At 46.0% G+C, this 22,889-nt stretch overlaps 1 protein-coding gene across 15 annotated transcripts in view; it reads left to right on the forward strand.

The window, feature by feature from the left end:
* Window positions 1-22,889, forward strand: part of ZNF618 (zinc finger protein 618) — a 165,201-nt gene that overhangs the window by 115,423 nt on the left and 26,889 nt on the right. For 9 of the 15 annotated variants that reach the window (XM_032478255.1, XM_032478242.1, XM_032478241.1 and 6 more), the window contains exons 5-10: window positions 585-623; window positions 5,481-5,570; window positions 6,491-6,526; window positions 6,618-6,695; window positions 13,352-13,411; window positions 13,948-14,037. In XM_032478255.1, coding sequence (XP_032334146.1) covers window positions 585-623; window positions 5,481-5,570; window positions 6,491-6,526; window positions 6,618-6,695; window positions 13,352-13,411; window positions 13,948-14,037 — 393 coding nt within the window. Of the gene's footprint in view, window positions 1-584; window positions 624-5,480; window positions 5,571-6,490; window positions 6,527-6,617; window positions 6,696-9,555; window positions 9,815-13,351; window positions 13,412-13,947; window positions 14,038-22,889 lie in introns of those variants that run through there. The other 6 variants (XM_032478245.1, XM_032478247.1, XM_032478244.1 and 3 more) reach the window with 2 other exon arrangements.

The following is a 22,889-nucleotide window of genomic DNA, read 5'->3' on the forward strand; positions in this document are numbered from 1 at the left end:
CTGCCTGATTTTCCACCTGGGCTCCCCGAGGGTGACCCCAGAGGCCCTCTGAGCTCCAGTCTTCCCTAATCTCCTCCCTCTTTCTGCAGTAGGAGTAGGACCTGAAGAGGAGAGGAGAGGCCTCCTTAACTTGGGAGAGCACAAATGGGGGGTGGGGGTGGAGTCAGCAGGACATGCCACCAGTGCCCCCGCCTGGCCCGCACAGCCCGCTTCCTCCACGGATGCGCCAGTGCCGCGCGGTGTCAGGGCTCCTGCCAGGAAGGTGCTCCTGTGTCATCTCATGTGCTGCTCATGCCAGCCTCAGGGGTGGGGTGGGGCGCTGTCGCCATTATGAAGATGAGGACACAGAGGCTGAGGGAACAGGAGGGATAGCACCTGTGTGCCCCTGAGCCTGAGCCTGGCAAGCAGGAAGGGCACTGGGTCAGGGCCCGATGGCCAGCAGGGGGCCCAGGGATGGCTTTGTTCCTGCATCTTGAACGGGAGCAGAGCACCCCTGGGCACGTGGTAGCGGCTTCTCTCTGTTTTGGTGCCGGCCCTTCTGGTGGTCCAGTCTGCTCACCTCCTTTTCCTTCTCTCTCTCACAGACACAGAAGCCACCTCAGGGGAGGGAGCCTCCCAAGGCAGTGAGTATCTTCCCTCCTCGTGGGCTCGGGGGCTGAGAGCCAATGGGGGAGGAGGAGGGGGGAGGAGGAGGAGGGAGGGCTGGGGCTGGGTGTGATGCTCTCAACCCAACACCCAGGACGGCCCCAGGTGGCCTCTGGGAGGCACGTTGCTGTGGTCCAGGCTTTGGCTTTGGAGACAGGACCTCAGAGCAGCCTTTCCCAAAGTGTGCTCCAAGGCACAGCCATCCTGGGGAAGTTAACAGGTATTCTGTCAATAAAGGGTTGTCTGGCCAGATAACCTGGGGAAACCTTGAGTTCTGCTGAGATGAATCTGTCTTTGCTGTAGATTTCTCCGGGCCCTTCATTGGCAAAATACACACATGCACCCCCAAGAGGGCCCCAGTGTGTACCATTTCCTCTGTGCTTTTGACTCCCGCTCATGGGTCTAGGCGCCATAGCTGATGTTTGGAAAATGCTACTTCGGAGTTCTCCCAGGTGCACCCATGGGAACTAATCCTGGGATGCAGTAGCCCAGCACCTGGGGCACACAGGGCCTTGGCATCTGGGGTTGGTGGTCTGCTTTGCTGCTTGTGGACCCTGCTTGCCCTCCCTCCAGGTCTAAACCCACTGGGCTTGGTAGGCAGCCAGCCAGACGGGTTTAGGCTGGGGTGCAACCTCTCCCCTCACAACAAACCTGAGCTCCAGAATCCAGCAGTTCCACTCCTAGATGGGTCCCCGACCGAAGAATGTGTGCACGTCCACCCAGAGATGTGAATTAGGATGTCTTAGCAGCACTGCTGGTAACAGCTTCAAACCGGAAACCACCCGAGAGCCCAGTGCTCGTGGAATAGATGCATAAGTCATGGTGTTTTCCCACAAAGGATGACGTACAGCAGTGAGGGGAGACTTACAGCTGCACACAGCAATGTGGATTACCCCCAAGCAGGATGTTAGCAAAAGGAGCCTGGCACTGAAGTGTTTCTCCTCCAAGCTCTGTGAGCAGAAAGTGCCAGAACAGGGGAAACGAATTCACGCTGGCAGAATTCAGAGTCATTGTTACCCTTGTGAGGGGGCTTCCCCGCTGGCTTTGAGCTGGGCACTGGCTACACAGGTGTTTTTGGTTTCTGAAAACTTAACGAGCTGAACATTTAGGATTTGTATATTTTTTTTTTGTAGGAGGACGAAATAGTAAATATGTTAGACTTGGCAGGCCAGACATCTTCCTGACAATTGCTCAGCCCTGTCACAGAGCAGGAACACAGCCAGAAGCGGTGTGGACTTGAGTCCCTTCCCTAAACAGGCGGTGGGCGGGCCAGAGTGTGTCAGTCCCCGTTCTGCTTGTTTGTTATGCCACCAGAAAAAGTTTCTTAAAATAATACACATGTCCCTCCCCCAAAATCGAAAGCAAAGCATTTTCAGGAGGTGTATGGGGGCAAAGCAGGGCCTTAACTGCGCTGGGTCCTAATCGCATTTCTTCTGAGGCACTTTCTCATCCGCTCTCTCTTTGGAGTCTTACACCACGTGAGAGGCCGGCAGGGCTGAGGCCACCCCTCCGATTTCTGGAGAGTCTGAGGTTCAGATGGGCCAGACACCTGCTCAAGGGCCCGCAGCAGGAGGACGCAAGGTCCTGTGTCTCCTCCCCGAGCCCCACCCTGCCCCGCCTGGCCCCTGGCTCCTTCTGCCTCAATAGCTCCCTTCTCCTCTCACTCCCATCGCTTGCCTGTGGTCAGCCGCACAGTTAAAGAACTTCCCTATTTATCTTTCCTTCCTCGGCTATTCTGGGTCCCCGGCCTCTCCGGCAGCCCCTCAATGATCCGTTGTGCTCCGTCTGGCTTCCGTTGTTCCCCGAGGCTCACTGGTTGTTGAGGGCTTCGTGTCTGGCAGTATTTTTAGTCCTTCCATCACTTTTCCCTTCCTGCCTGTGGAACTTTCTCCCCATGGCCAGCGTGCTTTATTTGAGTCTCAGTCCTGCACCCCTGCCCTGACCCAGGCCAGCAGTGCCTGCTCAGAGAGCCTGGCATCCTCACACCCCAGCCTCATAACCAGAGCCTGGCCTTGGAGTCCTGTCGAATGTCAAGTCCAGCCTTGATGTTTTTGCAGATGAGGATGCTCAGTCTCAGAGAGAAGTCACGCAGCAGCTTGTTAGGGGTGGAGGTGGGCATGGAAAACAGGTCTCACACCTTCTAGTCCAGGGATCTTCCTTTTATTTGTTAGAAAAGGGGTACAGTCATACACAGAGCCGTACGCCCAGTTACCCGTCTCTCAGCCAAGAACATAAAAGATTAACTCCACATCCGGCTCTCTTGCCGCTGTCATATTGATTCCCTCTATAGAACAATAATATTAGGTAACTTTTACCAAGTGGTTATTGTATGTTAGGCATTGTGTTCATTTATTCTGTATTTAACAACTGGGAGATGAAGGAATTATCACTCCCATTTTACAGATAAGAAAACCGAGGTGCAGAGGTTAGGCAGCACCTCTAACATTAGTGGCTCCTGTAAGTGGTGGAGTTGGGTTTGAGCTTGGGCGGCCTGACTCCAGAGCCTGCCTCCCAAAATGGAATCGCAATGACATTCCTGGAGACGCTGAGCTTTCTTTGGGCTCTAAAGATGTGGTTTCACTGGCAAAAAATCATTTTGCCTTTCTTCCTTTGGGGTAACTCTCTTGTCCTAATTCACTCCTGCCCGGGGTGGGCCCAGGAATGTGGTCCTGTCCATAGTGAGGCGACGCAGTGGTTTGGGATTTGACAGAGCAAGGTGGGGGACATTTCTCAGTGGCAGAAAACTGGGGGTTCAGATTTTATTGGCGGTGGCAGATGTGGCCCAGCTGGTAGGAGAAGCTGTGTGGACAGAGATAAGACAAGTGGAACAGGCAGGTGGTGGTGGTGGGGTGACCAGTACTGACCATTATGGGAGCAGAATTGCAGGGGTAGGACCCCATCTGGAACCAACACACCCCAAATGTCCTTGACTTTCCCACCTGTGTTCCCCAGCTGTCCAGTACCAGGCAGGATTATGGTCCAGATGGGACATAATGGTCGGGGGCGAGGGTTGTCTCTGCTAGATTGCTGGCCCTGGGGAAGGATTGAAGCCTGAGCCAGGCTTGGAATCCTGTAACAGCTAGCCTAGGAGAGGCCCTGAGAATCAGCTCATCTTCCGCCACCCCCCAAATTAGGGGGGAATGGGGACGCTGAATCCCAAAGTGGGTTGGCACTTGCTGGCAGGCTGGGTGAAGCAAGGCAGGACCAGGCTTCTCCTCCCACGCCCCAGCACCTGTCCCCCACCACTGCGTGGCTGTTGCGGGCAGAGACGTGGAGATGGTAGGGCCTGGTAGGATGGTGTCATGCCTGGACCCTGCCTGGTCCCGCTACCCTCAGAGTGTTTGTGTGTGCCTCACACGGAGACCAGTTCGTCTCTGTGGCCCTGCATCTGTCCAGGCACATTCAGAGAATGCAGGTGATATGGAAGAGGTGGAGGCAGGTGCAGGAAGATGGCTAATGTCACCTGTGTCCCTAAGTTCAGCTAAGTGAGGGCCAGAAACCCTCCCACAGAATTGCCTGGCAATTCTGGATGGAGGCATCTCATCAGGTCCTGTGTTTGGGTGAGGAGCAGAAGAGGCGCCAAGAGGCTGGGACCCCAGCCCAGGAGTGGAGGGTAGTTTATTTGGACAGAGAAGGGCCATGTGCCCTTGCTCAGCCATGGCTTGGAGTTAAGTGAACATCTGAATCCCGGCTATTCCCTGCCCCACTGTGCAGCCTGGAGTGAGCCGCCAGCCTCCTTGTGCTGGGCATCCTCAGGAAGCTGAGGCGGATAGCATCCCTGAATCAGCCCAAGGAACGCACACACAAGGTCTTTGCATGACAGACGTTGGACAGGGTTGGTGCTGTGGCAGGGGCAGCGTCCTGTATGAGTCTAGCCTCTGGCTTTGGAGAGACCGAGGGGCTCACGCAGACTCAGGCCTGTCATTGTTTATTGCTGTGTAACGTTTCCCCCAAACTTAATGACTTTTAAAGCAACAGACATCAATTATCTCACTGTTTCTGTGGTCAGAATCTGGGTGGGGCTTCACCAGGTCCTCTGGCTCTCCCACAAGGCTGCAGTCAAGGTGTCGGCCAGGGCTGTGGGCTCATGGCAAAGCTCAGCCAGGGGAGGGGCTGCCTCTGCACTCCCTCCCGTGGTTGTTGGCAGGCTCCGTCCTTCCCAGGCTGTGGGGCTGAGGGCCTCAGCTCCCCCCTGGTCTTCACCAGAGGCTGCCCCGTGGATCTCTCTGTGAGGCAGCTGACAGCAGGGCCGCTGGCAAGAGCGAGATGGTGTGAACAAGACAGAAATCACAGACTTTTGTGACTTAGTCTCAGAAGTGACATCCCATCACCTGACTGCATTCTCTCCGTTAGAAGCAGGTCACCGGGTCTGGCCCAGGCACTGCACAGGACGTGGACACCAGTGGTCAGGGTCATTGGGAGTCATCCACAATGGGCCCCTTCTGATCCTCAGCAGCCTCGTGTGTTAAATGGGTTATTGCTTCCTGCCTCAGTTACAAGGACTAATGGGGGAAATGCGGGGAGGCTCCCGGCCTGGCACCTAGCAGTGCGGCGCCCAGGAAGTCGGAGCTGCAGTGATTGCTATTCTCATGTGATTTCATGAAGGAAGAGGGCCAGTTATGACCACCCCAGGCCCTTAGGAGCTCAGCTCACATGGGGTGGGTTTGAAAGTGACTTCAGGGCTCCTCGGCCTCTGTACAGAAGACTCCTAATGCTCCAGGAGCTGTTCTCCATGGGGTCCCCCGTCGGGCCCAGTCTCGCCCAAACCCCCTCCACCTCCCCCAGCCCCAAGTGACTGAAGCCCTGGTAACCACGTGCCTTCCCATCCCCCGCAGACAATTTCAGGTACACGTGTGACATCTGTGGGAAGAAGTACAAATACTACAGCTGTTTCCAGGAGCACCGAGACTTGCATGCAGTGGATGGTGAGTCAGGCTCCCGACTGCCGGGAAACGGAGTCACATAAAGAGACCCCTCCAGGGCTGCTTCTCGGGCCCCCACCCCAGCCACGGCTTCCCCTCCCTCCTCCTTCCCAGGGAAGATCAGGCAGCGGCCAGACCACGAGCAGGGTGACCAGCCTCCGAGGATTCTAGGCAGGAGAAGGTCCCCATCATACTCCGTATGTACTTCTGATTAGGGTAACCCAAGTGCAGTTGCTGTTTTTGTAGGTCAAAATCAGTCGCATATCAGCAATTTCATATTGACTTATTTTTACAGTTTCATGTTGAGTTTTCACATGTTCTGGTGAAATTAAACCAATTTTTTAAAATGAATGATGGTATTTTAGCATCTTAGATTATAGAGTTAGAAATTAGAGTGATAAATATAGGTAATTTATTTTTGGAAGCTCAAGAATCATAGAAATAGTCTTGGGCTTGGGAAAGATCTTGAGGGCTTCCTCTCCAGCCCCCCACACACAGCCCATGTCAAGTTGTGACAACCAGGTGCCACCACGTTTTTCACCATCCTTCCTCTCACCTCTTTTTCTCTTCCCCTCCCCACCCACCATCTCTTCCTCTGTTTCTCCTGCCCTGGCCCCTTGAGCGGGTGCCAGTGATCCAGAAACAGGTTGGCCAGAAAGCATCCTTCTGCCCCGGGGTGGGCCCCAGGCCATGGGGAGGATGGGGACTGTGGTACAGGCTGCATCGTGGTTGGCATGTGCCCTCCTGTGGCCCCTGGTTTTCTAGGGCATCCACGATGACTAAGGCAGCTCTCCTGGGCCCCAGAGGCAAGCTTGCTGGGACAGAGGCTGGGAGCATTGGGCAGAGGCGGCTGTGGGCAGGGACTAACAGGGTTCCTGTGTGCTTCCTTCCTTCTGCGGCTGCCACCTCCCACCCGGGCACAGTGTTTAGTGTGGAAGGGGCCCCTGAGAATCGGGCAGGTAAGTCCTTGGTGGCTGCCCACCTCCCTGTCCCCAGCTGGGCTCTGGGACCTGGTTACCAGGGTGCTAAGGGCTTTGTGTTCTCCCACAGACCCCTTCGACCAAGGTGTCGTGGCCACTGATGAGGTGAAGGAGGAACCCCCGGAACCATTCCAGAAAATCGGGCCAAGTATGCGGGCCTCTCTCTGGGGCTGGGGCCGGATGGGGAGACGGGTCTGGGTGGCTGAGGGCGGCAGGGCAAGTCCCTCTTCTGGAAGCAGGTAGCACTGCTAATCCTATAGCAGCAGCTCTGGCCAGTGAGCCACTGGCCTCCTTATACCTCACTTTGCCCACCTGTCAAATGGGTCATTCGCTCTTAGGACTTGAGCCTTTGAGAAGCAGCAGGACAGTGCGGGGTCCAGGTCAGGACAGTGAAGGTAGCACAGGTGTGGTGCCCAGTCTGTTAGTGGTCCTGAGCCTCGGCTCCTCACCTATGGAGTAAGGGTGACACTTCCCGGCAGGTTTGTTGGGGGATTAAATGAGATCATGGATGTAAATAACCTATTAATTAGCACAGTGCCTGGTACATAGTAGGTGCTCAGAAAATAACTGTCCTTGTCGTTGTCTGAAGGGGTTTATCAGCAGATGAAGCTGTCTGGGGGAGCCACATGCAGATGCTCTGTCCTTGTCCCCGTAAACCCCTGAGGGCAGGAGCCATGCACTTGACTTGCCCATTTGCAGCATACTTGTATTGCGTGTTGTGGGGACACAACAGTGAGCAAGACAGATGTGACCCTGCCCTTGGGTTATTTGCAAAGAGAGGGCGCAATAGGTTAATCCGCAGGTGGTTACAACCTAGTGAAGCACAGGGTGCGGGGTGGGGGGGGCTCGGAACACACCTGACCTGCCTTGGGAATCCAGGAGGCTTCTGCGTGGAGATGGGGATGGAGAAAGAGCCCCTGAATCCCACACAAGGGCGCAGGGAACATTGCTTGTTCCAGGAACTGAAAGGCAGACCTGAGTTCTGGTCTCAGAGAGCCTTGAATACCAGAGGAAGATGGCAGACAGACTCCATCCAGAGGGGAATGAACCAGAGAGCTTACCCAGTGGCCAAGGGACCTGATGGGGTTTGCATTTTAGGAAGACATTTTGGCTGCTAGGAGAAGAGATTGAGTGGAGGGTAGGGGGGTCTCCCAAGTGAGACTTGTCTGGTCCGGCCCTTCAAGAATTTGCATACTTTTTTTCCTCTCTGTTTTCCATGCCTCTCTTACTGCCCGGTAAGAAGAGACCCTTATTGGCTCTGCCTATTGCAATAAGGATTAAGGCAGCTTGTGAAAGTAGACAGAATGAATGGGTGAGGAAGTTTAGGGAGGGAGAGTCAAGGGAGCTGGAACCGTGAAGCCAGAGACAAGCCTCAGCGGGCAGAGATCGGTCCTTTCCCCTGGAAGGCGTGGGATGGGCCCCTGGCACTTTGTCCTCCTTCCTCGTAAGGATGATCCTCTGCTTTCCTTAAAGCACTCAGGAAACGGGAGACGTGATAATATCTGTAAAGTGGTTACAAGTGCTTGTCACAGGCATAGTAAACATTCGATAAACAGTAGCATTAGAATAATCTTGAAGTGAAGAGAATGAGGAAATCCTTAACACTGAAACTGCTAGAAGTTAGACTGTGGGAAAACTCAGATGTGAGTCAGACATGTTCCATGATGAACATTCGTAGACCAATACGGGGCAGGGACATTGGGATCTGTGACCTCCCCAGTTCAGTATCTGCCCCAGTGTAGTACCCCTTCCATCTGAAGCATCATAATGATGAAAACAGGCTTTGAAGTCAGACAGGACCAGGTTTGAATGCTGGTATCACCAGTTTACTAGCTGCTTACCCTCTGCGAGTATCCTTTGACTTATGCATAAATTGGGAACAGGAGCTCCTGTCTGTTCTGCAGTGTTGTTGTGGGATGCCTGCATCAGGAGCCTCACCCAGCTCCTGACCTGTATTCAGGGCTTAACAAATGAGCGAGGTTGCCGACAGAGTCAAGAGTGAGAGCTTTAGAGCCATCGCTAAGATGAACCCCGGCTCTTGTACTTAATGCCTGTGTGACATCCTGCAAGTCTTATAATCTCTCTAATCACAGTGATGACAATAAAACTCACCTCTCAGGATTGTCATGGAGATTAGATGAGATTATATCTGTAAAGGAATTAGTATAGTCCTTGACATTTACATGGAAAGCATTAAATAAGTGGTACCTATTAATTAACCAGAAAGGTACAGAGCAAGATGAAACTTGTTCTCTCTGATTGTAACTAAGTCTGACAGACAACCAGTGCTAGGACTTTGAAGGAATGATCACAGATTATATGGAGGAGGGAACTGCATTGAGAAAAACTGAACTGAGTTTGGCTCCTTGCGTGCTCCCAGCTGGATGCCATGGAACTGAGATTTCTAGCAGAGTGGGAGGCTGTCCCTTGTTACCACTCAGGGGCTGCCTTGTGAGACAAGAATGCTGCTTCTTGGGCTTCTGCCACTTCTGGTAAGCTGGCCAGTGCCTCAGAACCCTGAGAGTGACAAGGCATAGAATACGGGGGAGAGGGGCCAGCAGAGGCACAGAGCACTGTGGAGGAACTAGTCCCCATGAGTAGAGATCTGCAGGTCAGGGGAAGAGGAGAAACTGTGGCAGCAGTGCATGCTGGGAAGTACGCCCTCCACATCTACATCAGCTGGAGAGCTTGGTCCTCAGAGAGGAGGAAGCCAGAGCTGTGATGGAGCAGAGGAATCCTGCTAGAGGGAGGGAGTTGCCTGTCAGCTGGCTCTTCAGCTGCAGACCTGAGAACTACTCCCATGGTAAAGGTCTACAGTATATCTGGGATGATCAAGGACAGTTCATTCATGTCTATTGAAACACAGTAAGTCTGCATTTATTTATAGCTTACTTGATTTTTTTTATACCTGGATAAAGAAGAGTGACTTGGATAAATAAACAAACAAAACAAAACAAACCTGGGAACTATGAAAATTCGGCATGACAAGAAAAGGAATTTAGGAGACTCAGAGGAAGAGTGTGCCTCTGAAAATGATCTACCACAGAGTCTAGAAGAAAATTCTGTTTGACAGCCACAGTCAAGCAGAAGAAAATATGACCTGTCTTAGTCCACTCGGGCTGCCAGAACAAAATACCATAGACTGGGTGGCGTAAATAAACAGAAATTTATTTTCTCTTAGTTCTGGCGGCTGGAAGTCGGAGATGAGGGTGCCAGTATGGATGGGTTCTGATCCAAGGACCCCCTTCCTGGCTGTGTCCTCACATGGTAAGAAGAGAAAGGGAGCAAGCTCTCTGGTGTCTCTTGCTATAAGGGCACTAATCCGATCAAGAGGGTCCCCCACCCACGTGACCTCATCTAAACCTAATTACCCCATCTCCAAATACCTACACACCGGGAGACGGGACATCAACACTGGTTTTGGAGATAGGGCATCAGCATCTGAATTTGGAGGGGAACAGTTCAGTTTGTAGCATGACCTCCATGAAAAAAGGAAGCTGTACAGTGAGAAAGCAGCAAGATAAAATGAAAAGACAGAGAGAAAGGAGAGAGATGAGAAGAATTAAAAAGAAGCAGAAAATATACAAACAGAATTAAAACCTACATTGCAGATAGTAAAGAGCAGAACTGATCAGCAGAAATAGAATTAATGATGTGAGGGACAAAGTTGAACAGACAAGCATAATGAGAGGAAAAGATGATGAACTTGGAGAATGAGGAACCTGTTCCAGATAATTGGTGGTACTCCATTGGTGGGACAGAAGAAATTCTCCAAAGATAACATAGAAGAAAAAATTGCTCAGCTAAGGAAGACCTGTGTAGGCAGATTTAAGGGTTTGTCATATGTCAGGTAGAGTCACTATAAAAACACCCATAACTAAATAGATCTTAATGACTTTTTAAACTGTAAATATAGGGGGGAAACTATACAGGCACCTAGAAGAAAAAAAGCAAGTTACTTACAAATGACTCCAAGGTGGACTTGCCTTTGACTTCCCTGCAATACTAAATGCCAAAAGAGTGTGGAATAAATAAATTCTGAAGAGGAAAGGTTGTAATCTAAGAATTTTATACCTAGACAAATTGTAATTTATATGTGAAGGAAAAAACAAGAGCTCAAAGACATGCCACTTCTCCTGTGTACCCATCTTCAAAAAATTACTTGAAGATATACTCCAATGAACTGAGTGGTTGAGCACATGTAAGGGCTTAGTTATGAGACTTTAATTGTAGTATAAGAGGACTGGTGGTGAATCTTGAAGCCAGGCAAACCAGAATTAAGTTTAAAATGTTGCAAAGCTGATGGTAAAATTGAATGCAAAAGACAGAGATCATTCTGAAGTACTAAAAATGAATTTTAAAAACCAAGAAGGAAGGAAACGGTGAGGGATACAGTAGAGTAGATTAAACCAGTTCTACACAGTGTGGTCTCCAGACCAGCAGCGTCAGCATCTCCTAGAAGCTTGTTAGAAATGTCAGTTCTCGGGGGGAGGGTATAGCTTAATTGGTAGAGCACATGTTTAGCATGCACGAGGTCCTGGGTTCAATTCCCAGTACTTCCACTAAGTAAATAAATAAATAAACCTAATTACCTCCCCCCTCAAAAACAAAACAAAACAAAACAAAAAAAGAAATGTCAATTCTCAGGCCACACGCCAGCCGTGTGGAATCAGAATCTCCGAGGTGGGACTCAGAAGTCTGTGTTGTAACAGTCTTTCTGGATGATTCTTACTCAGGCTGAAGTTTGAGAAGCATGGAATTAAACTGCTTTTCTCAGTGGCAATAGATGTGCAAATATCACTTCCTACTTGCCTATAATAATTAGAGAAATATATCTTATGTACTATCTAAAGCAATGGAAAATATTGGAGAACGATGGAATATTGGGGAGTAATGGGAAGGCAAAGAAAAGAGTTCCTGTATCAGACAACTGAGAACTAAGGGAATAAACCAGAAAGGGAAGAATATGAAAGGGAAAGAATCATAAAACAAGTAAAGCCACTCAGTAATAGCAATAAACGCAAATGGTACAGTTTTCTTTATTAGAAGACGAAGATTCTCATGTTGATTTAAAATGGTCCAATTATTGATGGTTTATTAGAGACATAGCTAGTTAATTCCTTATCTTTTACTCTTCTATTCCTCAGGGAACTCTTTTCTACTCCATTAACTAAATTGAATTCCCTGCTAGGATTTTCACAGTACTGTGAATGTCTCCTTAAGAACACCACCCATTGTGGTTGCAGTTTTAATTTTTTGTGTGTGATTTTTTAAATTTTTCTATCTCCTTTTCTAGACTATAATCTCCTTGAAGGCAGGAGCCATGACTGTTTTTGCTCGATATTTTGTGCCAGCTTTTAAGCACCGTATCTGTTGGATGAATAAAAGTGCAAGAAAATTTAGGGAAATGGCTTTAGACACATGAAAACCAGCAAAAAGGATGATCTAACGAATTATCAAGAATTAATTATACTAATACCAGATGAACTAATAAAACAGTGTAATTAAATGTTAGAGCAGTGATTCTGAACTTTCCCACACTGCAGGATTTTCTACAGGACGTGTTAAAACAGTTTTGCTGGATCCCATCCCTGGAATTTTTCTTTTCAGTCTGGGATAGGTCCTGAGAATTTGCATTTCTAACTGGTCTGCAGTTGCTGCAGATAGGGACCACATTTTGAGAAGCACTGTGTTAGAAATTAGTGTAATCTTAATAAAGGTTTTGATCTCAAGAGCCTACATGCATCAAACAACATTATATCTAAATATACAAAATAAATTCAGAAAGACAATGAGATGGAGGGATTGATCACAACATTTAATCTTTGATGGAGCAAGGAGAGAAACAAGATCATATAGAGTTTGAGTAACACAATTAATACAGTTGATCAAACAGCTTCAAAGCCTACAAAGAGCAAATAATATATCTTTACCAGTGTTCATGAATCAGTTACAAAAATTATTTAACTACCAAAAATTTTAAAGCTTCTGTATTGTGTGAAAAGAAAAAAAAAAAGAAAAACCACCGTTAATTAATCCTGAAAAATAGTCAGTTTCCTTAGAACTCAAAGAAATGGGAAAGAAAGCCAGCAGTTACAGTGTAGTTCTCCCTGGCAGGTCCGTAAGACTGATAGTGCTTACTGCTGGCTATAGTACGTGGAAACAGTCATTTTCACATCTTTCTGATTGGGATGAAAATTGGCCCAGCCTTTCAGTGAGTAGTTGATGCTATGGTGATCAAAAGCCTTAAAGATGCATACCCTTAATTTATCCTGAGGAAATAATGTGCAAAGATTATGAGCAATAATCTTTATTTTGCAGTGATACTCAAAAATAATGAGCAGGTGTGCAAAAATTTCTACAAGGATGTGGATCCCAGCATTTTTTTTTTTAATAAGGGAAAAAATTTTGAAGCAATCTAAGTGTCCTCTGGTTTAGGAGACTGGCTCAGCAAATTCCAGAGTCCAGTGGGAACCAGGCAGCCAATAAATGCAGTAAAGATCGATGTTTATTGATTTGAGCAAGATGTCCACAAAAGATTGTCGATTGAGTGCGCCAGGTTACAAAGAGCGTATAGATCAGGGCTGGCTAATTCAAGGCCCGTAGGAGCCAGACAGCTGACGTCAGTGAGGGAAGCACACCCTGGATGAGATGGGAGTGAGGGGTGGGGTCTGGGGCAAGTGGCCCGGTGCACGCTCTACCCCAAGGGGTAGCTGCTACTCTGGGAATTATAGATGATTGAAGTTTCTCTTATATTTAAAATTTTGTATTTGTATTTATCAGTATTTTATAATTTTCCCCCAGTGAACAGTATTACATCAGAAATTTTTAAGAAGAAAGAAGTTAGGCAGTGCCAAAAGAGAGGTAAAGATGAAGTCCGGTGGGACCTGAGAGGAAGATGTGGCCCCTTCTATCTGAGGGTGGGGGGTGCTTGGGGGCCGGGAAGGTCCTGGAGATAAGGGGACCCTTATGTGGCCATTGCAGAGGGCAGGGCTTGTAGAGGGGCTGATGGAGAGGTTGACACTGGAGGTCAACTCAGGTCCCCTATGTTTCCTGAGCACTGGGGCCCAGGGGTGGAGTGATGGAGGAGGACAGCGTGTGCCAGGTACTGTTCTAAGCACGTGACATACAAATTTAATCCTCACAGCAATCCTATTAGAAGGTGGTCCTGCTGTTACCCCCACTTTATAGATAGGAAGACTGAGGCACAGAAAGGTTAAGAGATTTGCCTAAAGTCACACAACTTTAAATAGAGGATCTGGGATTTGAACCCAGGGAGTCTGACTCAGGTGGGCTCCTGATTCTAACTGGTGGTCCCAGAATGAGGAGGCATTTAGTGGGAGGGAGCATGCTGCTGCTTCTGGAGGGGCCCATTCCCACACTTCTTTCTCCTCGGACAGAAACCGGCAATTACACCTGTGAATTCTGCGGAAAGCAGTACAAGTACTACACGCCCTACCAGGAGCACGTGGCCTTACACGCCCCCATCAGTGAGTACCTTCTCTGGCTGGGGGAGGGGGTGTCCAGCCATAGACTGGGGGCCTGGAGTTTTGCCAGGGGAGGGTGAAAGCAAAGGTGGACTTGTTCTGGGTCAGTTTCTAGGTGCCCTGTTCCCACCTGGGGCCACCTGACTGCCATAGATGAGAAAGCCCCACCCTTGAGCCAGGAGAGCCTGAGTCTTCCCTTAGTGGTCTCAGAGGCCCGGGGCCCACATGGATTTTGGGTTAGGAATGGTGGGCATCACTTGTCCAAGTCCAGTCGCTCTGTCCCCATCTCTTCTAAGCACCTCCAAATCATATGGTTCCTGAGCCCCCTCCTCCACATCCAGCATCGGGTGATGCAGCGTCAGTGCGAACCAGTGTAGTGCTTAACCCAGGCTAGCGGGTGACTCGTCAGCTAGAAAAGACAGCTTTGCCCTTGGAGGTGGAAGCAGTAAGAAGTCAGAAGGAACACCAAGCCAGGCCTTGGAAGCCCCAGGTGTTAGTCCCAGTAGGGTCACAGGCTTGTGTGTGGCCTTGGGCAGGCCCCCTCCTATCTCTGGCCCCCAGTCGATTCTTCCCCCCTGGCCTGGAAGGGAAAGGGTCCTAAGGATCCTTCCCACAGGGACATCCTGGCCTTCCATTCTCCTGATGCAGCTGATTTCCCAGCTCCCCTCTGGATGTCAGAGGGGGCTCCATTCTTAGGTCCCCAGGGCTAAGAGGGCCCTCAGTCCTCAACCAGAGTTCTGACAGAGTGGGGCTTAACCAGAGTCGCAGGGCAGTAGGGTGGGATGTGTGGGAGGTGTCCGAGAGTATCCCTGCTTTTGTTTGTCACAGCAGAGCTCTGGGGAGCCCACTTCACAGTCTATGGATGGGAAGATTTAGGTCCAGGGAGGGGGAGGGAATTTGCAAGATGATCAGGGTTCAAGCTGCCTACATTGTGGGAGGCCTGACCCTCTTGGAGCCCTAACAGGAGCAGCACAGGCAGGTGGCCCCAGAGGGCTTTCAGGTGGACTAGGGGAGGAGTCCAGAGCCCAGAGGTGGCGGAGGCAGCTTCCCCAGGAATTCTTGCCTGCTGGGCAGAGGGGCAGGGCTGAGGGGACTCCCTGTGGGCATCCTGAAGTGAACACTGGGCTAAGATTCTTGTCTTTCTCGGCCCCTGACTGCTGGGTGACCTTGTGCCTGACACCTCTATTCTCTGGGCTCAGACCTGTGGGAGCTCCACCTGTAGGAGCTCTCGAGGTCCTTTCAGCCCAGGTGTCTGGATTCCAGGCATCTGCAGCAAAAGGAGACCCTCAGGTGGGCATCTAGCGGCCCAACTAGAGGAGCCTGTCCTGCCACCCAGGCTCAGGATGTATGGTTATTCAGCGCCCACCACATGGCCAGTCCTGTGTCAGGGAGAGCACCAACCCATCCATTTGAGCTACTAATGGTGCTGGTGCTGAGACATCAGGGCTGTTATGTGGCTGGGCTTGAGCTCCAAGGCCCAGACCCCTCTGGGGATCCTGCTTTCAACAAGCAGGGACAGGGGCCGCAGTGCATGGGCACTCCACCTGTGCTCTCCAGGGAAGCAGCAACTGCCCTGCTCCCTGGTGCCCAGAGGAGATGCTACCCAGAATGCACTTACAGTTAGGTGTTAGTCACGAAGCCAGCCTGCAACCTGGGTTTCAGCCTTTGGAGAAAACCTTCAGGCAGCTTCTGCTCTTCCTTCAAATGGCTCTTCTGAAACAAGTTGAGTAAGGTCATGGAGTTAATAAGAGGGGAGCTTGGTTTTGAACCCTGGCAGGAGAGCTGCAGGCCCATACTCTTAACCGTGAAGTTCCCCTGCATCACATGTCAGATGGTACAGCAGGAAGGGATGCTTTGATTGCACCCTGATTTCTTCCCTGATATCCAGGTGCTTCGCTCCTGAAAGGCTGTCTCCTCTTTCTCTGTTCTTCATTTTCTTATTCTCTCTGTTGTGGACTCTCTTTCTTTGTCATTCTGCATCTGTTTGAGTGCATCTCTCTTCTCTACTACTTCGCATTTCTTCCTACTCCTGAAGTCTGGGGACTCCAGGATCATCTGTGTTTAAAATGCAGAGTGAGAAATTTAGGCATGTGCAGCAGAGAATTGATTCCCTAAGGCTGAACAAGAAATAGCCCCGCCGCCCCCAGTGGCCTTTGAATCTAGAGATTTGTTATATCCATGGGTTCTGTGTGGAATTGGGGTCTAGATTTGATGGCTTCATCAAGTAGTACCCAGGGCCAGTCCTTGAGAACCCCACCCCCAGGTCTGGCAAGAGTATTCAGAAGGACCTGGGCTGACTGTGGAAGGAGATCTTACAACTGGCATTATATAATATGTACTCTTTTGGGTCTGACTGCTTTCGCTTAGCAAAATGTTTTTAAGATTCATACATCTTGTATATATCAGTTCGTTCTTTTTTACTGCTGAGCAATACTCTGTTGTGTGAAAATACCACAGTTTGTTTAGCCATTTGCTCATTTCATTTGAGTTGTTTCCAGTTTTAGGCTACTATGAATAAAGCTGTTATGAAAATGCTTGTATGAGGCTTTTTGTGGGCATATGTGTTCATTTCTCTTGGATGAATTCCAAAGAGTAGAATTGTTGGGTCGTAGGGGAGAGTATGTTTACCTTTTTAAGAACTGACAAACAATTTCCCAAGACAGCTACAGCACCTTCGACTCCCACCGGCCATGGATGGGAGTTCCACTTGCTCTGCATTCTTGCCAACATTTGGTGGTAGGAAGCTATTTATTTCTAGCTATTATGGTGAGTGTGTAGTGGCATTTCACTGTGGTGTTAATTTGTATTTTCCTGATGACTAATGATTTTGAGCAGTTTTTTCACTTGCTTACTGGCCATTTGTATATTTTACTTTGGGAATCGTTTAAGTCTTTTGCCTATTTTTTGGTTGGGTTGTTTGTCTTTTTATTGTTAAATTGTAGGAGTTCTTTATATATTCTGGATCCAGATTCTTTATCAGATGTATATATTGTGAACATTTTCTCCCAGTCTTTGGTGTGCCTGTTGATTTTCATACATTATCTTTTGATGAGCAGTTGTTTTTCACGTTGATAAAGTCTAATTAAACATTTTTTTCCCTATGGTTAGTGTCTTCTGGGTCCTTCATAGGATGTCCTTGCCTACTTCAAGGTGGGAGAAATTATTTTCTTTTATTGTCTCTTAGAAGCATTATACTTTCAGCATTTGCACTTAGGGATTTGATCCATTTCAAGCTGGTTTTTGTGAATGATGAGAGGTATGATTTGAGATTCACTTTATTCCATATGGATATCTGGTTGTTTCAACACTGTTTGTTGAAATCATTGTCCTTTTCCTATTGTATTGGACCTTTGTTGAAAATCAGTTGAATGCATGAGTAAGTGTGAGTTTATTTCTGTTCCACTGATTTATTTGTGTTTATGCCATGGTCTTATTTACTGGAGTTTTATAGTAAGTATTAAATCAGGTGCTCTCAGTTTTTTTAGCTTTGTGTGTTTTAAAAATATTTGTCTATTCTAGGAATTTTGCTTTTCAATATAAATGTTAGTCTTCTTGCCAGTTTCTACAAAGAATCCAACTGGGATTTTGTTTAGGATTACACTATCTATAGACCAATCTGGGGAGAATAGACATCATAATATTATTGAATCTTCCAATCCATGAACATGGTATGTCTCTCCATTGGTTTAGGTCTATTTAAATTTCTCTCAGCAATAGTTTGTATTTTCATTAAATTATATTTCATTAAATTATATCTATGTATTTTATGGGTTTTTTAATGCTGTGATTTTTTAATTTCCTGTTTTTATTGCTGTTACATATAAACAGAATTGATTTTGTACACTGAATTCATATCCTGCAACTTTACTAAATTCATTCATACTTCTAAAAGCTTTTTTTGTAAATTTCTTAGAATTTTCCTTGTACATACTGATGTCATCTGCTAATAAAGACAGCTTTACTTCTTTTTTTCTTTTATTATTCTTTTTCTTCTTCATTATGCTAATTAGGCACCTCCAGTTCAATGTTCAATAAATGAAATGAGTGAATATCTCTGCCTGGTTCACAATCATAGGGTTCAGTTTTTCATCATTAAATATCATCATTTTCATCATTAAGTATCGTGTTAGCTGAAATGGCTTTTCATAAATGCTCCTTTATCAGCTGAAAAAGTTACCTTCTCTTTTTAGTTTACCGAGCGTTTTTATCCTAAATTCCTGTTATGTGTTTTTTTCTACATCTATTGAGATGGTTCTATGATTCTTATCATTTATTCTGATAATGTGGTAAATTACATGGTTTGATTTTTTAAAAAAATAAGTTACTGTGCCTGTCCTTTGTTAAAATACATTAAGTCTATCCAAAAACTATGCAGTGAACCAAAGAACATTACAGTGTTGAGATGTTTCTTCTTTGGCAAAAGAATGACTTCTTTATTTGAAACTTCTCTTTCTTGGAAAGGCATCTAAATTATTTGAAGACCTAGGGTAGTTTGTAGAGTTAATTTGCTTTCAGGTACGTGTTTTCTGATAACTTCTATCCAAAATTCCCTAGGATTTTACCTGGCTTTCAATGCCACTCCTAAAACTGACCCCTCAAGGGCAGAGAACTACAGTCCTATAATTAGGGAAGTAGCCCGAATTCAGTCAGTGGTTTGTTAATCATAGTCATAATTTAAAATATGTGCCTATATTTAAAGTAAACAATTTGATGTTTTGACCTTTGTATGCACCCATGAAACCATCGCCACAATCAAGATAGTGAACGTATCCATCATCCCCCAAATTTTCCTTGTGCCTTTTTATAATCCCTCACTCACCACTTCCCCATGCCCCAGCAAGCACTGATCTGTTTCCTGTTACTATAGATTAGTTTGTATTTTCTAGAATATTGCGAATATGGAATCTTATAGTATCTACTCTTTCTGTGTGTGTGAGATGGGGTCTGGTTTTTTTCATTCAGCATAATTGTTTAAAGATTCATTCATGTTTACATGTATCAGTAGTTCACTCCTTTTAATTGATAAGTAGTGATGGTCTAAATATAGATACCACAGTTTCCTTCATCTGTTTCCTTATGGATGAACATTTGAGTTGTTTCCAGTTTGGATCTAATACAAACAAAGCTTCTGTGAATATCTGTGTACATGTCTTTCTGTGGACAAATGCTTTCATTTCTCTTGGGTAAATACTTAGGGTAGGAATGCCTGGATCATATGATAGGTGTATGTTTAACTTTTAATAAACAGCCAGGCTGTTCCGCCATTTTACATTTCAACCAGCAGTCTACTTTTCTTTTCTTAAAATGTCCTTGACTAATTTGGTATCAGAGTAATGCTGGCCTCATAGAGTGATTTGGGAAGAGTGTTCCCTGAGTATAGTGTCAATTAGGTTAAGTTGTTTAATAATGTTGTTCAAATCTCTATACTTTTTCAGGCTCTTAAAAAAAAAATCTCCTTGCTCTATTAAGTAGAGAGAGCAGCATTAAAATCTGCGACTATAATTGTGGGTATTCTGTTTCTCCCTTTAGTTCTGTCAGTTTTTGATTCACATATTTTGAAACTTTGTTTTTAGGAGCACTCGCTGAGGATCATTGTGTCTTGATGAATTAACCTTTTTTAAAATTGCACAGTGCCCTTTTTAAAATCTCTTATAATATCTGTTGTCCTGAAATCTACATTATTTGCTATTAATATAGTCACTACATGTTTCGTAGGATTGGTATTTTATGGTAAATCTCTTTTCATCCTTTTCTTTACATCTATCTATGTCCCTATATATGAAGTGTGTACATCTGGTTGGTTCTTGCTCCTTTATCCGGTTGGGCAATTCCTGCCTTTTCATTGAAGTGTTTAATCCATTTACATATAATTTATTGATGTGGTTGGTTTTAAATTTACCATCTTGTTATAATTTTTCCCATTTGTCCCATCTGTTCTTATTCTTCATTTTTTCTACCTTTTCTTGCCTTTTTTGATATTAATCAAGAACCTTTTTGTTTCCTCTGTTAGCTTTATGGCTTTTTTAGTGGTTATTCTGTGGTTTTTAATATTCATCTTTAATGTATTACAATCTACCATAACCTTGTAGTAACACATCATGCATAATCCAAGAATCTTACAACAGTGTGTTTCTGTTTACTCCCCTCCTGTCCTTTGTGCTATTCTATCATACATGAACATCTACATAAGTTATAAATCCAGCAATTATTCTTTTTGCTTTGAACAGTTATGTGTTTAAGAAATAGGAACATGCCTTTTATGTTTACCCACATATTAATATTTTCTATACTTTCCTTTCCTTTTTATAAATCGGAATTCTATCTATTATGATTTTCCTTTATTCCCTGAAGAGCTTCTTGTAACATTTCTTGTATGGTAGGTCTGTTGATGAAAGATTGTCTGAATTGAAGATGCTTTTTATTTCACTCTTTCTTTTAAAGGCTATTTTCTTTGTATATGAAATTCTAGGCTGAGAAATTTTTCTTTCAGGACCTTAAAATGTCATCCCTTTATCTCCTGGTTTATGTTATTTCTGATAAGAAGTCAGAGATCATTCTGATTGTTATTCTATATTTAATGTGTCTCTTTTCTCTGGATGCTTTAAAATATTTCTGTGTATTACTGATTTTCAGCAAATTTCATTATGATGTGTGGTTTTCTTTGTCTTTATCCTGGTTAGCATTCTCTGAGCTGCTTGGATCAGTGAGTTTACAATTTTCATCAAATTTCGAAAATTTTCAGCCAGTATTTCTGCAAAGATTTTTCTTCTCCAACTGTCTTTTCTTTTCTATTGAGACTTTAATTATATGTATATTTGATTATTTTATGATGCTTACAGATCAACTGAAGCTCTGTTTTTTAAGTTGGATAGTTTCTAGTGTCCTATCTTCAAGTTTCTGGTTTTTTCTTTTACAGTGTCTAATTTGTTATATTAGAAATGTCCATCAAGTGAATTTTTCATTTCAGCTGTCATGTTTTTCACCTCTGCAATTTCCACTTGGTTCCTTTTTACATCATTTCCTTCTTCATTATATTCATGTTATCCTTTAAATCCTTGAGCATATTTACAATAGCTGTGTTAATGTCCTTATCTGCTAATTACATGATCCCTGTCATTTCTCTATGTTCCTAATGATCTTTTTCCTCTTGATGATTACTTACATTTTCTTGCTTCACCTAACGAATAATTTTTATTGTGTGCTGCACATTGTGGATGCAATGTTTTTAAGTGTCTGGATTTTGTTGCCTTTTTTTAAGAAGTATTGAATTTTGTTTTGGCAGGCAGTTAATTTACTTACAGATCAACTTGATACTTCAAAGGCTTGTTTTAAAGCTGTGTTAGGGCAGTTCTAGAGCAGTCCTTATTCTAGGGTTAGAGTAATCCTTCTGAGGCATGGCTTTTCTGGGTCCCAACTGAATTCCCAAGGTATTCAGCAGGATCTCTCTGGCAGGTGGAACTCAAACTTACCTTCTCACCTTGTGCGATTTCTGAATCTTCACTTGGCTCCCAGCCCCCCAGTAACTTCTGGCTGCCAGTCTTTGCAGAAGCTTCCTCTGCACAAATACAGTTTGGTGCTCAGCTAAAAACTTCCAGGGAACGCTTTGTGCATTTCTAGAGTTCTTTTTTTTTTTTTTTTTTTTGCACAATTGCCTCCTCTTTGTTTTCCTGGCCTGCAAATTCCAGCCACCTCAGAAGCCCTAAACTCTGATCGCTGGCTCTCATTTCATTGAGGTTGCACTGCATCCTCCCAGCTCCATCTCTGTGCCATGATCCAGAAGTTCTCTCCAGGCAGACAGCTGGAGTGATCGTGGGACTCACAGTAGGTCCTTTCATACTCTTGCACAATCTGCCATTCAAGGTCTGAAAATTCTTGTCTCATGCTTTCTGTCCAGCTCTGCAGTTGCATCTGGAGGCGGGTTAGTCTTGCGCCAGGTGTTGCCTCATGGTCAGAAGTGTAAGGACTACTGTTCTCTTTCTAAGACAAATCTAAGATCAGCGCTTCCCAAATTAGACTCCTCTTCCGCGACGTCTCCCTTTCATTCCCGCCTCCAGCCTTTGAGCACCCTATTCCCTTTTGCTTCCAGTGCATTTCCACCCACCTTTACCGCGTAAAGATTCCAGAAGACCTCCAGTCTTTCCGCCCTCTCAGCTGCGTCATTTCTTTTCTCGACTCTTAATATTCTTAGAAAATTTTTTCTTTTGCCCCAGTTAAATTTTCAGTTTTACAAAAAGGAGAGACCATGGTGCTTTTTAATTTTTAAATATCTCTCGTGTGTATGTGTAAACATCTCATGTTTCTTATAAGAGCAATCAGCCAACCTCTCTGAAACTTTTTCTTCCTTTTTTGATCAAAGCCCAGGTAGGAATTCCTGCTTGATAATATTTCATGTGAGAAGATCAACAGATGGAGCAAACTATTGAGTGAAATGAGTTAGGAGCCTGGGAAATTCATCTTGGTTCAGCCCTGACCTGCTCTGTGACCCTGGAGTGGTGCCCATACCTCTCTGAGCCTCTTTGTCCCTATCTGCCTTATACCTTTGGGACCAATGGGAAGATAACATGTGAGATAGCTTCTTATGCCTTCTCTTGGGCATCCCATCTTTGATGTGCTCTATTTAAGTGGTTCTGAGCCATTCGTGCATTGATCCCTGACTCCACAGTATCTGTTGAGTATTTCCTGTGTGTCAGGGAATGTGCCAGGCACTGAGTGCATGGTTGAGCCAACCTGGTGGAGTCCCTACTCTCACGGAACATACAGGACACTGGGGAAAGAGCCATTGATCAAAAGATTGTGTCATTACTGGTGGCAGTCAGATCTTAGAAGGGAAGAGGAGAGGGAGGGTGAAAGATAAA

This window comes from Camelus ferus, chromosome 4 (genome assembly GCF_009834535.1).
Source record: "Camelus ferus isolate YT-003-E chromosome 4, BCGSAC_Cfer_1.0, whole genome shotgun sequence".
NCBI lineage: Eukaryota > Metazoa > Chordata > Mammalia > Artiodactyla > Camelidae > Camelus > Camelus ferus.